This window comes from Sarcophilus harrisii, chromosome 4 (assembly GCF_902635505.1).
Source record: "Sarcophilus harrisii chromosome 4, mSarHar1.11, whole genome shotgun sequence".
Lineage (NCBI taxonomy): Eukaryota > Metazoa > Chordata > Mammalia > Dasyuromorphia > Dasyuridae > Sarcophilus > Sarcophilus harrisii.
Window position 1 is genome coordinate 75,456,881 of NC_045429.1, and position 14,455 is coordinate 75,471,335.

Consider the following 14,455-nt stretch of genomic DNA (forward strand, 5'->3'; position numbering starts at 1 on the left):
TTTGTATTATTTTTCTCTATATCTTGAACTTAGGATTTCTCCTCCTTTGTTGCTTTTCCCTTTTGTTCTTTCTATTAACAAGAGAACTCTCTGAAACTATTTGATATCTTTCATTCCATATCATAGTTTCTTTCTGTAGTATCATATGTTCTTTTTATTTTTTCAGACTTTTGAATTGAGTAGTATCTGTAGTTAAACTTTTGTTCTATATTTTACATATATTTAGAGAGATTTATTTACATTTTAGATATGCATATAGATGTAAAACATATTTTTGCTCAGGAAAGTAGGGTTAAAAAATATGTATGGAAGATTAGGCGTATATTTCAAGTTTTTTTTTTTTAACATGATTGCAAGAATATTATGTTAATATTAAATGTTGCCAATACTTTTAGTTTTTTAAAGAACTTTGTAAGCATGGACTTAATGAGATGTTTTTCTTTTAAGAATGGACTTTCACGCTGGGCCAAGCAAATTGAAGGTGGTGTGTATTTGATCAATGGACAAGTTAAAGAGGAAGATTGTGAACTCCTGGAAGGACAGGTGAATTCAGGAAATTATTTAGCTATTAAGTGACTTAAAATATTTCTTTTAAGATGAAAATAAAATGTATGTATATTCTGACAATATCATAGAATTGGTCTATCATTTAGTCCCAGTATTTCTTTCTTTCCTTTCCTTCTTCTTTTTTTTTTTTTTCTTCTGAAGCAATTGGAGTTAAGTGACTTGCCCAGGGTTACACATCTAGGAAGTATTAAGTGTCTTGAGACCAGATTTGAACTCAGGTCCTCCTGACTTCAGGGCTGATACTCTATCCACTGTGCCACCTATCTGCTCCTGGTCCCAGTATTTCTAAAAATTTGTACTTTAAAATGCAATTAAGGGCCAAGTGTATTAATCAGACTATGATTGAATCTTGAAAAACTTGCTGGAACTACCCTAATATTTATAGTTCTGTGGCTCTGAGTACCATCATAGTTATTAACATCTTCTTTATCCTCTTATTAGATCCAGAGTGATTCTGACTCAAAACCATGTTTCTAGTGAGTTAATTGTAATAGAAAAAGTCAGAGAGGGATTGATTTTTCAGAAGTTTTGCTGATTTATAGTTCAAAAATTTCATCCCAAAATTGTTTTTTTTTTTTTTTTGATGATCAATATGATAAAAAAATGTACTGTTTTTAGATAGCACTTTTCCCTTAATTTCTTTAGATTTTTAAAAATTAAGCTTATTTATAGATTTTGAACTTTTATTAGATCTGTTCACTCTGTCACTCTGTCTTTATGATAGTTCCTAAATTGCCTCTTTAAAGAATCTAAATGCAATATTTATTGCCTACATAATTAGTGTTTTAATTTTTTTTTTTCTTTCAGAAAAAGTCTTCCAGAGGAAATACTCAAACTACTAGTCAAACTTTTGATGTCAGGGTTCTAACACATTTGGTAAATATTGGGAAAATGCTACTAATATAAATTCTTTTCAGAAAGTCATTAAAATGGCAAGAACAAAATTGAAATTTAAGTAATTCATAGATATATCATTTTTCTGAAACCATTTCTGATTACATCTTTAGCCCTAAAGCTTGGAGGAAAGGAAGAAAGAATGAGAGATGGTGTTCAAGGGATGTTAGGTTTATAATTTGGGAGAAGTAGGAACTCATAAATGGTTGGCCTTAACTTTCTCTATAGTATATGTTGTTGAAAGAGAGTAGCGATAGATGGTACAGTGTGAAGGAAAAATTTAGACTCAGTTGTGAGAAATTTTATCAGGGAAGACAAAAGGATTGATGCACGGCACTGAAGGCCATTTAAGATTAGATAATATATGTGAACTTCATCTGATTGGTATGGCTATCTCTTATCCATGTATAAAGCATTTAAAGTTAGATGGTGAGGAACATAAAGGGGAGATAACTATCTCATCTGCCTCCAATAAACTCCAGTGAACCCTATTTTACCACAGGAAGAGATTATAGGAAGGTACAGAATGCCATATTTAAAGAATGGTTAGTCTTCCCTTTTTTCTGGAACATGGAGGGTCTAAAGGAAAATAATGAAATAGGTCTGGAAATCTAGGTTGGGAGCAGATTGTTCCAGGTTTTTAAATACCAGAGTAAGAACTTTATTGATTGTTTGCAAAGACATTTGAGGCTGACTTGCCCAGGATACACAGCTAGGACGTGTTAAGTGTCTGAGCCCAGATTTGAACTCAGGTCCTCCTGACTTCAGGGTTGGTGCTCTACCCACTACACCAACTAGCTGCCCCACTTTATTTATATTTTATTCCACAAGTACTACATCAAAGTTTTAGAAAGTTTTTCTCTTATTCTGACTCACAATTTTCTTGCCTTAACTTTCATCCATAGGTTGCATTTTCTAGAACCAAGAACAAGGATGAACTGTCTTATACATGATCTTTCACTTGAAGATTCTATCATATTCATCCCCTTTCTTATCTATTCATTCTGTCTGCCCTAATCAAAAAATAGAAACAAGTTTTCCCAAAGAGGACTGTATCTTAAGCTACCGTTCTGTCTTCGCTATTACTAAAGTCCTACAAAAAGCAATCTGTATTCTTTGATACCCTGACTTCCTTTCCACTCTTCCCATCTTTCCACCAATTTCATCCTTCTTCTCTTGTAAATAAAGTATCCATTTCCATCATTCTACTGAAATTATATTCCTTAACACTATACTTTTCTGATTCTTTTCCTGTCCTTCTAACTGCTTCTTTTGTTTCCTTAGCTTCCTTCTTCTGTGACCCTTCTTTTTATCTCTGTCCGTTTCCCAAGAGATGGACATTTCAGCAAGTTTTTTGCATTTAGTTTTTTTACTTAGAACTCACTATGTTCTCTTCCTTAGTGATTACCTCTACTCTATGGTTTCAATTATTATTTCTGTGTGACGGGTTACCAGTTTTTTGGGTTTTTTAAAAAATTTTTTCCTTAAGCCTCATTTTGAAATCCATACTGGGTATATAGCTATTTGTCATACTATTACTTCATATTTGTACTTCAAAAATAAAATTCATAGTCTTCTCATTTAAACTAGCTCCTTGATTTTTCTATTTCTGCATTCTGTATCATTATTCTCCTAATAAACCAGGCTTGAAATCTTTTTGAGTATCTTCTTCACCCCAGTTAGGTTTTGTTTTTGGTCAACCCAGGCAAAAGTGGCCTTCATATTCTCTGAACCTCATTATCTGAAGCACATGTATTATGTATTATATCTCATATGCTTTATCTACAGTCTTCTTTCTTCTGTTGATTTGGAAGCTCTTTGAGAGTATCATCATTCATTCCTCCATAATACAGCAATTGCTACTCAAAATTTATTTTTTGGAATGAATATTTGCACTCAGGATACATAGGGACTTGACTTGTAATTTCAATGAAATAAAACATTTTCAGAAGATGAAATTCCCCTAATGATGCTAGTTGGCATCCTCTCTGCCACTTAGTCTTATTTATTTAAGAAAACTGATAGAGTAGGTGACTTATCCAGAGTTACATAAGTATTATGTGTTAGAACTGGGACTTAAACCAAGGCTTTGCTGGTTCTGATGTCACACTACTTTTCATATTCTTAAAAGAAAAATAAATTGCATTTCATTTCTTTAACAATATAGATGCTCAGGAAAACTACTAAACTACAAAAAGTAAAATGGGGTAAAGACCATTTGCATAATTAAGTTAGGATATTTTCAAACACTGGGGTAGGAAGTAAATCACGCTCATACTAATGTAGAGTTTAACTTGGCACTTGTTTTATTTCTAGTGGGAGGGTTACTTAATCAATATTTAGACTAAATGCAATATTTCTCTTTCAGCTCCTCAATTCAAATCACAGATCAACAGCTACAGTCCAAGTCTGCAGTGGTTCTGTAAACCTCAGGGGTTCTGTAACATGTAGAGCTTATATTCACAGCAACAAACCCAAGGTTAAAGATGCTGTTCAGGTCAGAGCATATCTACTATCTTGCAGGGCATGATAATATTTTACTACAGCTGTTCCATACATTTTAACCTTTTGAAACTTGGAATCATTTATTTGGCACTATTTGGCAGAACGATGTAGTGTATATACCATTAAGGTTCTCTTTAGGATTCTTGCGAGGAAAATGTTTAAAAAACTAAATGTGAGCATTATTCTTCTTTTTAAATTACTAAGCTCACAGTATTAATGAAAATGTAGTTTATCTAGATGTTCAGAATAAAATCTGAGAACTTAGGGTTCACAGATCTTCTCTTTTTTCTTTAAGTTGAAATACCTTGTGGATATTCCTTGGTATTTTCAAAGGATCTGTGATTACATCAATGTGGGTAATATTGCTCTCTTATTTTTTGGTAATTACCCAGGACTGTATATAAAAATTTTTTCTAGGTCTTTGAATAGCTCATAAATAATGGTACAACCAGGTTATCCTTCCCAGATTGTTGCTGCATAAAAGACCTATCTCCTTGTCAATTTAACTTTTTCTTAATGAGGTTTGTGCTATCTCTTGCTTAAAAGTCATCCTTTATAATATGCCGCACCCTTCTTTCTTCCGATGTACATCTTTTCATTGTTTTTTGGGTCACTCAATTTTGATTCTTAAAAAAATGACAACTCATGAATTGTAGCTATATGGTAATTATCAAAAGGAATATTACTGTCAAAGAAATTAATTTTTGTGTTTAGGAAGCATCTTTCATTTGTTGAACATATACTATTTCTCATATAAATTATTTCTATTATTAATATGATGTAGTATATATTGTTTTATTTTATATTTCTCCATTTTCACAAATGAAAGTGGAAGGAATTTGTCCTTACTTGATGATTACACAACTTCCTATAGAATCCTCAGCCTAACATGGATGAACTACCATAATGTTAAAATAAATTCCAGGTCCTTTACTTCTCTGAATGTTCTTTTTCTGAGACCAACAGAAAAGATTGAATTGTCATGTTGGGTACCAAGTCATTCAGAAATTATGAGAATTATGACACACTTTGGAATAATTATGTAGTTTACCAGTACAGAGCATTGACATTGAATCGTATTACTTGCACAATATGTATATACTTGTTAATTTGGAAATAACTAATTTGGTAGAACTGAGCTGAAATTTATCTTTATTCTATTAAAGGAAAAATACCTTTATGATATTGATGAATATTGCTGAAGAGAGAAATAATAAAAATGAGTTTGGAAAGGAAATAGTTACTTGCTTTAAGGACTTGTCATTCCCTTTAGATTTAGAATTATGTTTTCATGTGTACTTAAGTAAACATAATTTGCTCTGTTTCAAAATTGTATCAAGATCTTATAGCAAGATCTATACAGTAACATGTCAGTTCCTAATTATATTGTTGTTTTGTCTGTAGGCATTAAAAAGAGATATATTGAACACAGTGTCTGATCGTTGTGAGATACTTTTTGAAGATCTTCTTATGAATGAAATACCAAGCAAAAAAGGTTTGAATATATAAAAGATTTTTAAAATTTTAACTTATGTTTTCTTTATTTGATGCAGGAGTATATCAAGGTATAATTGGATACATTCTTAGAGTTTTGTGACAGAGTAAGCTATTTTCAATTGCAGTAAAATCTTGTTAGCACTTCATGAATAAATTGTAGCAATACTAAGACTTGGGAGAGCCTGTATTTTTGTGAGTTCCTGTGACATGCAGAAGAAACTTCTACCCTGTATTTTCCATCTAGAAAGTTGCTAACCTATCTCAAGCTTAAAGGTAGTGATATGGCGTAGTGGATAGAGAGAGGTCTGGAGTCAGGAATACTTAAATTGAAATCCGTCTTCAAATGCTTATTGACTGTATGATTCTGGGCAAGTCACTTAAGGCTGTTTGCCTTAATCCACTGGAGAAAGAAATGGCAAACCACTATCTTTGCCAAGAATAGCTCATGAATGTGAAGTCATGAAGAATTGGACACTATTGAGCACCACTACCAATTCACTTTTGTAATTGAGAATTAAAATATTTACTCTAACTATTTTTAAACATGGATCTGAATTCCGCAAGTTAAAATGTGGGCAAACATTCATTTGAGAAGTATAGAATTTGAAATGGAAAGACCATAAAATCTTATGTGTAGAATTGGAAAGGACTTTGGATGCCATATAATCTCACCCTCTTTTTTTAAAGATTGTAAAATAGAAACTTAAAGAGAATAAGTGACTTGTCTGTGGTCACATAGTTGGTGTTAAAGGAGGGATTCCCCTTCAGGCAGATCTTCCTGAATCCTGCGTTTTTACTACCACATAGCCTCCTGTATATTTTTAGAATTTGTTGAGTTGTTTCAGTCATGTCTAAGTTTTTGTGACTGCATTGGAGATTTTCTTGGCAAAAATATTTGAAGGCTTTGCCATTTCCTTTTTTAATTTATTTTACAGGTGAGGAACTGAGGCAAACAGTGATAAGTGACTTACCCAGGGTAACACAGCTAGTAAGCATCTGAGGTGAGATTTGAACTCAGTTAAGAGGAGTCTTCCTAACTTTGAGCCAAGCACTCTATCTACTGCCACCTGGCTGGCCTTGGCTGGGAGTTATCTGCAGATAAATGGTACTGAAGCCATGAAAGCTCATGAAATCACTAAGAGGAACACTTGAAGGGAGAGAAGGTATGGGCACAGGATATTGCCGGGATACTTGTGGTTTGTATGTAAGACCTAGATGATGGTCCAAGAAACGTACTAAAGAGAATAGTCACAAAGAAGGAAAGAATAGCAGCTGAGGTGCCAAGAAACTCTTGTGAGGAGGCAAAATCTAGGAAAGGAGCCAGTAGAAGATCCTTTGCCTCAACTGTCCTATGCGTACAAATGTTCAAAGTTCAGGTGTCAGATGATGACACCATTTTGAAGAACCATTTTGATCTCATAGGGATACTGATACTTGATTAAATGAAAACTGACTGGCCTATGGTTCTGTTGATAAGAGCAAAGTCTGGGAAAGAAACTGGTAGCATTATAAGTAAAAAGGTATATTCCTATGAGGAAATCTAGAAATCAGAGAAAGTAATAATGAAAAGAGTATTTGGATCTAATGGTTCATGTGAAAAGTTTTTTTTTTTTAAGCATCTTACTTTTTTTCTATTAAAAAGATCTTATAGATAGAGATATTTGATAGTGTAGTGGTAATATTAAATGTATATAAATCACAACACCCTTATATGTATTGCGATTTGTATAGAACATACTTTCCAGTACAATTTTTTAAATAAACAGATGCATTTCTTTGAAGTTGTGGATGATAGGGTTTATATAATTGTATAGAACCACTTTCGTTAATAGTAGAAACAATTAAGAACCCAAGCCAGTAGCTTACAGTTAACTTTTATTTTGTTGCTGTGGTATAACAGTGTAATCATCAATTTTTTAAAAAGAGAAATAAACTTGAGATCTATGTGGGACATAATATGTTTCTTTTTAATTTATTTGATTCTTCTTTTTTTGACTATCTTTGGAAAGCTGAATTGAGTTCTTCACTTTAAAATATTTCTTTGAAAATGAAAGTAACTATAGGAATGATTTTTGGAAGTCAGAATTGGCATCCCTGTGTTTTCTGAGTTTTTAGTGTATTAAAAAAAAAAAGCTGTTACCTTTAAAAAATATATTTAACAATCTCTATTTTTGTTATCAGATGAAAACTAATTAATAATTAAAAGATCAGTATTATTCTTTTCCCCCCCCGGAGGCAATTGGGGTTAGGTGCCTTTCCCAGGGTCACACAGCTAGGATGTGGTGTCTCAGGCCATATTTGAACTCAGGTCCTCCTGACTTCAGGCTAGTGCTCTATCCACTGCGCCACCTAGTTGCCTCTAAGACCAGTATTCTTAACAAATAAATTTAACTTAGCTTTTGGGGGGAAAAAAGTTAGAAATGTACTTTTCTTTCCCTTTTTTTCTTCTTGTTTTCCCTGTTCTGTGCTATTATTTTCTGTTAGCAGTGTGTTAATATGTTTCAGAAATAAACCAAACATTTAATTGTCAGTCTTTAAGGTAGAGGGGAACATATTTTTAAAGTTTTTTTCCCCCTAGTACATAACTTATTAATGCAGACAAAATATTATTTTATTTTGCATTCTAATGCTCCTTCCATTTGTATGAATTATGAATTTCAATTGATATTTTTATCTTAATTATAATAATAGTTATTACATTTGCCTGTATGTATATGATTAAATGAGGCAGTTAAGAAGTTAGAAGGCCAACTGCAGTACAATGATTTTACAACTAGGAGGCAGACTGGTCAAAGAGAAGAATTTAATTTCCCTTTTTTTGAAAAGTAGATAATATGCTAGATCTAGAAGTAATGTGCTAATTTTTATATTTCCTGTGAAACTTAAGGACTTTATCATTGTTTTTTATCTTATATCTAAAGTCTTTAGTTGGGTCCTTATCAAGTAAATATAATTTTTTTCTTTATAAGTACTTAACAACCATGTTTTTAACTATCTTCCTCCCCCCCACAACCTTTGTGATTTGGAAAGTAACAATATAAAATCCACAAAAATTGCTATTACTGAAAGTCAACATTCTGTAAAGAATAAGTCCTTTTAAAGAGTTGACTACCCCAAAAGCACAATTTTAGAGTTTAAACCATATGCCATTCTTTTATATTTATTTGCTCTTGTGGATAAAATTATTTATATGGAAGAATAGGGTAAACAATTTTAGATTTCATAACCCTATTGTTTTTAAAAATATTTATATTGTTACCTTTTGTTTTTTATCAACCTATTTATTTTAATAGAAAATTTTCCTTTAGTGGTATCATTTTGCTTATAATATGGCAGAATCAACCTTATATTTAAATCCTTGAAGAGTCTATTCTAATCACTTTTCATGATTTTTTTTAATATTATTTCCCTTCATATTTCTCTGTGCTCCTACCAAAATATTCTACTAGTTCTTTACTTGACATCATACTTAACTACTGACTTTTTGTCTTTGTACAAGCCTAGAATGCCTTTGTTACCTCTGAATCTTAGAATTGCTAGTTTCCTTCAATGTTTAGCTCAGGTGCCATGATCTAGGGAAGCTTTTCCACATGCTCCAAAATTGTTAATGTTCTCTCCTATCTCAATTTATTTCAATTCAATAAGCATTTTTTAAAAATTCCCCAGATTATCTTGTATTTATTCTATATTATGGGGATTTTTTTTCCCAGTAGGTGAACTCCTTTTGGCAAGAATTGCATCATTTTTGTCTTTTTATTCCTAGTACCTCACATATAGTAAATGCTTAATCACAATTGGTCAAGTGCTGAAGAGGATAGAAAGGTCTCTTCATCTGTATTTTTTAATCTTTTATTGTTTTGATTTAATAATGCCACCATTGCCTGGAATATCTTTTTCGTAGCCAATAATAATATTGTTTACATGATAATGATTATGTTTTCTTCTAGAGTCTGAAAAAGAATTCCATGCTCTGCCACACCGAATATTTGTCTCTATTCCTGGCTCCAGTGTAATGTTGTGTGATTATAAATTTGGAGATGAGTCGACTAGGGAAATTCAGGACCGTTTTATGGAATTGTTGGATCAGCAAGTTGGAATAGATGACTTAGAAATTGCGGAGGATATCACAGGTAAAAATCAGATCTTGATTTAAATAAGGAGCTATCATTGAATCTATGGAAACAGTTAAACTTGGGCTCTAGTTTATTGTTTTTTTTTTCCCTTTTTAAAAAAAAATTGAAAAAAAGTAAGATAAAAGGGAAAATAGAAAAGAAATACAAAACAAAAAATAAAGCAAAACAAGAGAGAACATTGTCATGTGTCCAGCAGAACATCAGGGAGGATTCAAAATATATAATAACAAATAGATCAAGAAAGTCTACACACACACACAAATATATAAAAATATATATATCCCTCCCTTGTCTTCTTTCCTCACCTTTTGTTTCCCCATATACTCATCCCTCTCCCCTTATTTCTTTATAAATTTTGGAAGGTGCTATATCCTTTATGGTATATATGTAGTATTATCTATTGAACCCATTCCTGATGTGAGTAGGGCTTCCCTCTAATGCCTCTGTGTCTATTCTTCCTCTGCACTTTATGTGTATAATATGATTGTTATTTTTTACCTTAATTCTGTAAATCTTTTTTTTTAGTTACCTATTATTGATATGAGTCTTATATACAAACATGTATCTATATATATGTATATATATTTGTGTATATATATACATATATGTAAATGAATAATTTGCCCATATTTAAACAGTTTGTCCATGTTAAGTTCTTAAAATTGATCTTCATATTGGCTCTTACATGTTAAAATTTCTGTTAAGTTTGGGTTTGGTCGATAGAAAGTCCTGAAAATCTGCAAGTTTGTTGAATGTCCATTTTTTTCTCATTTAGAATTATAGATTTTCTTTTTAATGGATTATAGATTTTTTTTTTTTTATAATTTATAGATTTTTGCTGGATATGATACTTTTGGCTACATGTCTAGTTCTAATGATTGTCAGTTAGATATGATTTTAGAATCTGCGGTCTTTTCTTGTACCTGCTGATAAGTATTGTATAATTCTAATTGTAGCTCCAGCATTTTTGAATTGTTTTTTTCTTAATTTCTTGCAAAATTTTCAATTTGATCTGGGGGTTTTGAAATTTGTCAATAATATTTCTATGTGTTTTGCACACAGGATCTCTTTGAGGTGATAGGCAGATTTTTTTCTATTTCTACTTTCCCCTCATGTTCTGTCACTCCAGGACAATTTTCTTGGATTATTTCCTGCATTATTACGTAAAGGTTCTCTTTTTGGCAGTCCAGTTATTCTTGTATTTTCTTGATTTGTTTTTCAGATCTGCTGTTTTTCTTATAATATATTTCACATTTTATTCTTTTTTTCTCATTCTTTATAATCTGTTTTGTTATTTCTTGGTCTCATAGTTTCACTGCTTTCCTCTTTCCCGATTCTTATTTTCTTTTTTCCCCCTTTTTAATACACATTGCTTTGTGAATCACGTTGGGAAAGAAAAATCAGAGCAAAAGGGAAAAATTATAGAAGAGATAAAAAACAAAAAAGAAGTGAACATAGCATGTGTTGATTTACATTCAGTCTCCTTAGTTCTTATTTTGGGTGCAAATGGCATTTTCTGTCCAAAGTCTATTAAGATTGCTTTGTATCACTGAACTACTGCAAAGAATCAAGTCTTTTCATAGTTGATCATTGCATAGTCTTGCGGTTATTGTGTATGGTGTATTCCTGGTTCTGCATATTTCATTCAGCATCAGTTTATGTAAATCTTTCCAGACCTTTCTAAAGTTAGTTCGTTTTTTAATGGAACAATAATATTCCATTACCTTCATATACCACAATTTATTCAGCCATTCCCCAATTAATGGGCACCTTCTCATTTTCTAATTCTTTGCCACCACAAAAAAGAGCTGCTACAACCTTTTTTTTTGTACATGTGGGTCCTTTTCCCTCCTTTATGATTTCTTTCTGATACAGACCCAGTAATGGCACTGCAAGTATACATAATTTGATTTGGGCATAGTTCCAGATTACTCTCCAGAATGCTTGATCATTTCACAACTTCACTTATGGTGCATTAGTGTTCCAGTTTTTTCACATCCCCTCCAACATTTATCATTATCTTTTCCTTTCTTCTTAGTTAATCTGAGAGGTACGAGGAGATACCTCAGAATTGTTTTAATTTGCATTTCTCTAATCAATAGTGATGTATTTGGAGAGCAGTTTGGAACTATGCTCAAAAAGTTATCAAACTGTGCATACCCTTTGATCCAGCAGTGTTACTACTGGGCTTATATCCCAAAGAGATCATAAAGAAGGGAAAGGGACCTGTATGTACACGAATGTTTATGGCAGTCCTCTTTGTAGTGGCTAGAAACTGGAAACTGAGTGGATGCCCATCAGTTGGAGAATGGCTGAATAAATTGTGGTATATGAATATTATGGAATATTATTGTTCTGTAAAGACCAACAGGATGATTTCAGAAAGGCCTGGAGAGACTTACACGAACTGATGCTGAGTGAAATGAGCAGGACCAGGAGATCATTATATACTTCAACAACAATACTATGTGATGACCAGTTCTGATGGACCTGGCCATCCTCAGCAATGAGATCAACCAAATCATTTCCAATGAAGTAGTAATGAACTGAACCAGCTATGCCCAGAGAAAGAACTCTGGGAGATGACTAAAAACCATTACATTGAATTCCCAATCCCTATATTTTTGCCCACCTGCATTTTTGATTTCCTTCACAAGCTAATTGTACAATATTTCAGAGTCTGATTCTTTTTGTACAGCAAAATAACAGTTTGGTCATGTATAAAAAAAAAATAGTGATGTAAAGCATTTTTTCATGTAACTATAGATGGCTTTAATTTCATCATATGAAAATTGTCAGTTTATATCCTTTGACCAGTTGGGAAGTGACTTGTATTCTTATAAATTTGACACAGTTCTTTATATATTTTAGAACTGAGACCTTTATCAGAAATACTGGCTGTAGAGATTTTTTTCCTAGCTTTGGACTTCCCTTTTATTCTTGTTTCTGTTGATTTTGTTGATTCAAAAACTTTTTAATTTAATATAATTAAAGTTGTTCATTTTGCATTTCATAATGTTTTCTAGGTTTTTTTTTTGGGGGGGGTCATAAATTCCTCCCTTTTCCAAAGATCTGATAGGTAAGTTATTCCTTGTTCTCCTAATTTGTTTATGGTATCATTCTTTATACCTAAATCATATACTAATTTTGATCTTATTTTGGTTTGGGTTGTGAAATGTAGGCCTTTGTTGAGTTTTTGACATATTATTTTCCAGTTTTCCCAGCAATTTTTTTCAAACAGTGAGTTCTTATTCCAAAATCTGGAATTTGGTTGTAGTGTTTTGTAATTGTGTTCATAAAGTTCTTGGGTTAGACCCCCAAATATTTTATTTTGTCTATAGTAATTTTAAATGGAGTTTCTCTTTCTATCTCTTGCTGGTGGGCTTTGTCAGTAATATATAGAAATGCTGATGCTTTGTGGGGGTTTATTTTATATCTTGCAACTTTACTAAAGCTGTGAATTATTTCCAGTAGATTTTGGGGTGATTTTCTAGGATCCTCTTAAGTATGTCATCATATTATCTACAAAAAGTGATAGCTTTATTTTCTCATTGCCTATTCTAATTCCTTTAATTTCTTTTTCTTTTCTCATTGCTAAAGCCAAATTTCTAGTACAATGTTGAATAGTAGTGGTAATAATGGACATCCTTGTTTCACCCCTGATCTTATTGGGGATAATATATCCAGCTCCTCTCCATTACAGATAATGCTTGCTCTAAGTTTTAGATAGATACTGCTTTTTATTTTATGGAAAGCTCTCTTTATCCTTATACTCTCTAAGTTTTTTTTATTATACTCTCTAATGTTTTTTAAATAGGAATGGATGCTGTATTTTATCAAAAGCTTTTTTTGTATCTATTGAGATTATTATTTGATTTTTGTTGGTTTTGTTATTGATATGGTTGATTATGGTAATAGTTTTCCTGATACTGAACCAGTCTGCATCTCTGGTATAAATCCTACTTGGTCATAGTTTCTATAATCTCTTTGCTAATATTTTATTTTAAAATTTTGCATCAGTATTTGTAATATTCTCTCTAAAATGTAATCTTCTCTTGTTGGGGTTTTCTTGGGATCTCTGGGAGCAGCCTTCGTTTCAGTTCAGTAAATCACCTCAATGCAGCCAGGAGTTAAAGTCCAAATCCTTTATTGTCTCTTTCTAAGTCTTGTCTCTTTTCCTGCAGCCCAGTTATCTTTCTTATGGTCCAGATCCTTTATTATCTCCTTCCTGGGGCTGGGCAGCTTTCTGGAGAGTCTTTCAGTCTAGCCTTGGTTCAGAGAGCTTGAGCTTCCGTCTGCCTTCTCTGGCTTCCTCAACTGAATCCTGGCTGAGGCTCCTAGCTTATATATGCTCTCTTATCAAAAATGTGAATCTTGTAGAATTATAGTAAGTATTAAGTACATATGCTGAACTAGAGAACTGATAAATTAGATAACTTTTGCCTCTCAATTCCACTGACTTAGCACCTTGTTTCAGGTTCTGGCCCATAACAAATATTCATTAGGGAGATTGGTCTATAATTTTCTTTCTCTGTTTTGACTTTTTTTTGGTTTAGATATCAACATCATATTTCTGTCATAGAAGGAATTTGACAGGACTCCTTCTTTACCTATTTTTTCAAATAGTTTACATAGTATTGGAATCAATTGTTCTTCAAATGTTTGGTAGAATTCACTTGTGAATCCATTTGGCCCTGAAGATTTTTTTCTTTAGGCAGTTCATTAACCAATTTTAATTTTCAAAGAGTTATTTTCATCTTTGAGATTATGTACCTCTTTTAACTTTTTTTCAAAAGCTTCTTTTTTCTTGGATGGTTTTAATTTTTTTTCTTTATTTTTTCCTCAGTGTCTCTCCTTTG

The 14,455-nt window shown here is 32.2% G+C and overlaps 1 protein-coding gene across 2 annotated transcripts in view; it reads left to right on the top strand.

The window, feature by feature from the left end:
* Positions 1-14,455, top strand: part of ODR4 (odr-4 GPCR localization factor homolog) — a 49,597-nt gene that overhangs the window by 21,096 nt on the left and 14,046 nt on the right. For both annotated transcript variants that reach the window (XM_031937044.1, XM_003767515.4), the window contains 5 exons: positions 448-543; positions 1,375-1,443; positions 3,830-3,958; positions 5,371-5,461; positions 9,411-9,593. In XM_031937044.1, coding sequence (XP_031792904.1) covers positions 448-543; positions 1,375-1,443; positions 3,830-3,958; positions 5,371-5,461; positions 9,411-9,593 — 568 coding nt within the window. The remainder of the gene's footprint in view (positions 1-447; positions 544-1,374; positions 1,444-3,829; positions 3,959-5,370; positions 5,462-9,410; positions 9,594-14,455) is intronic.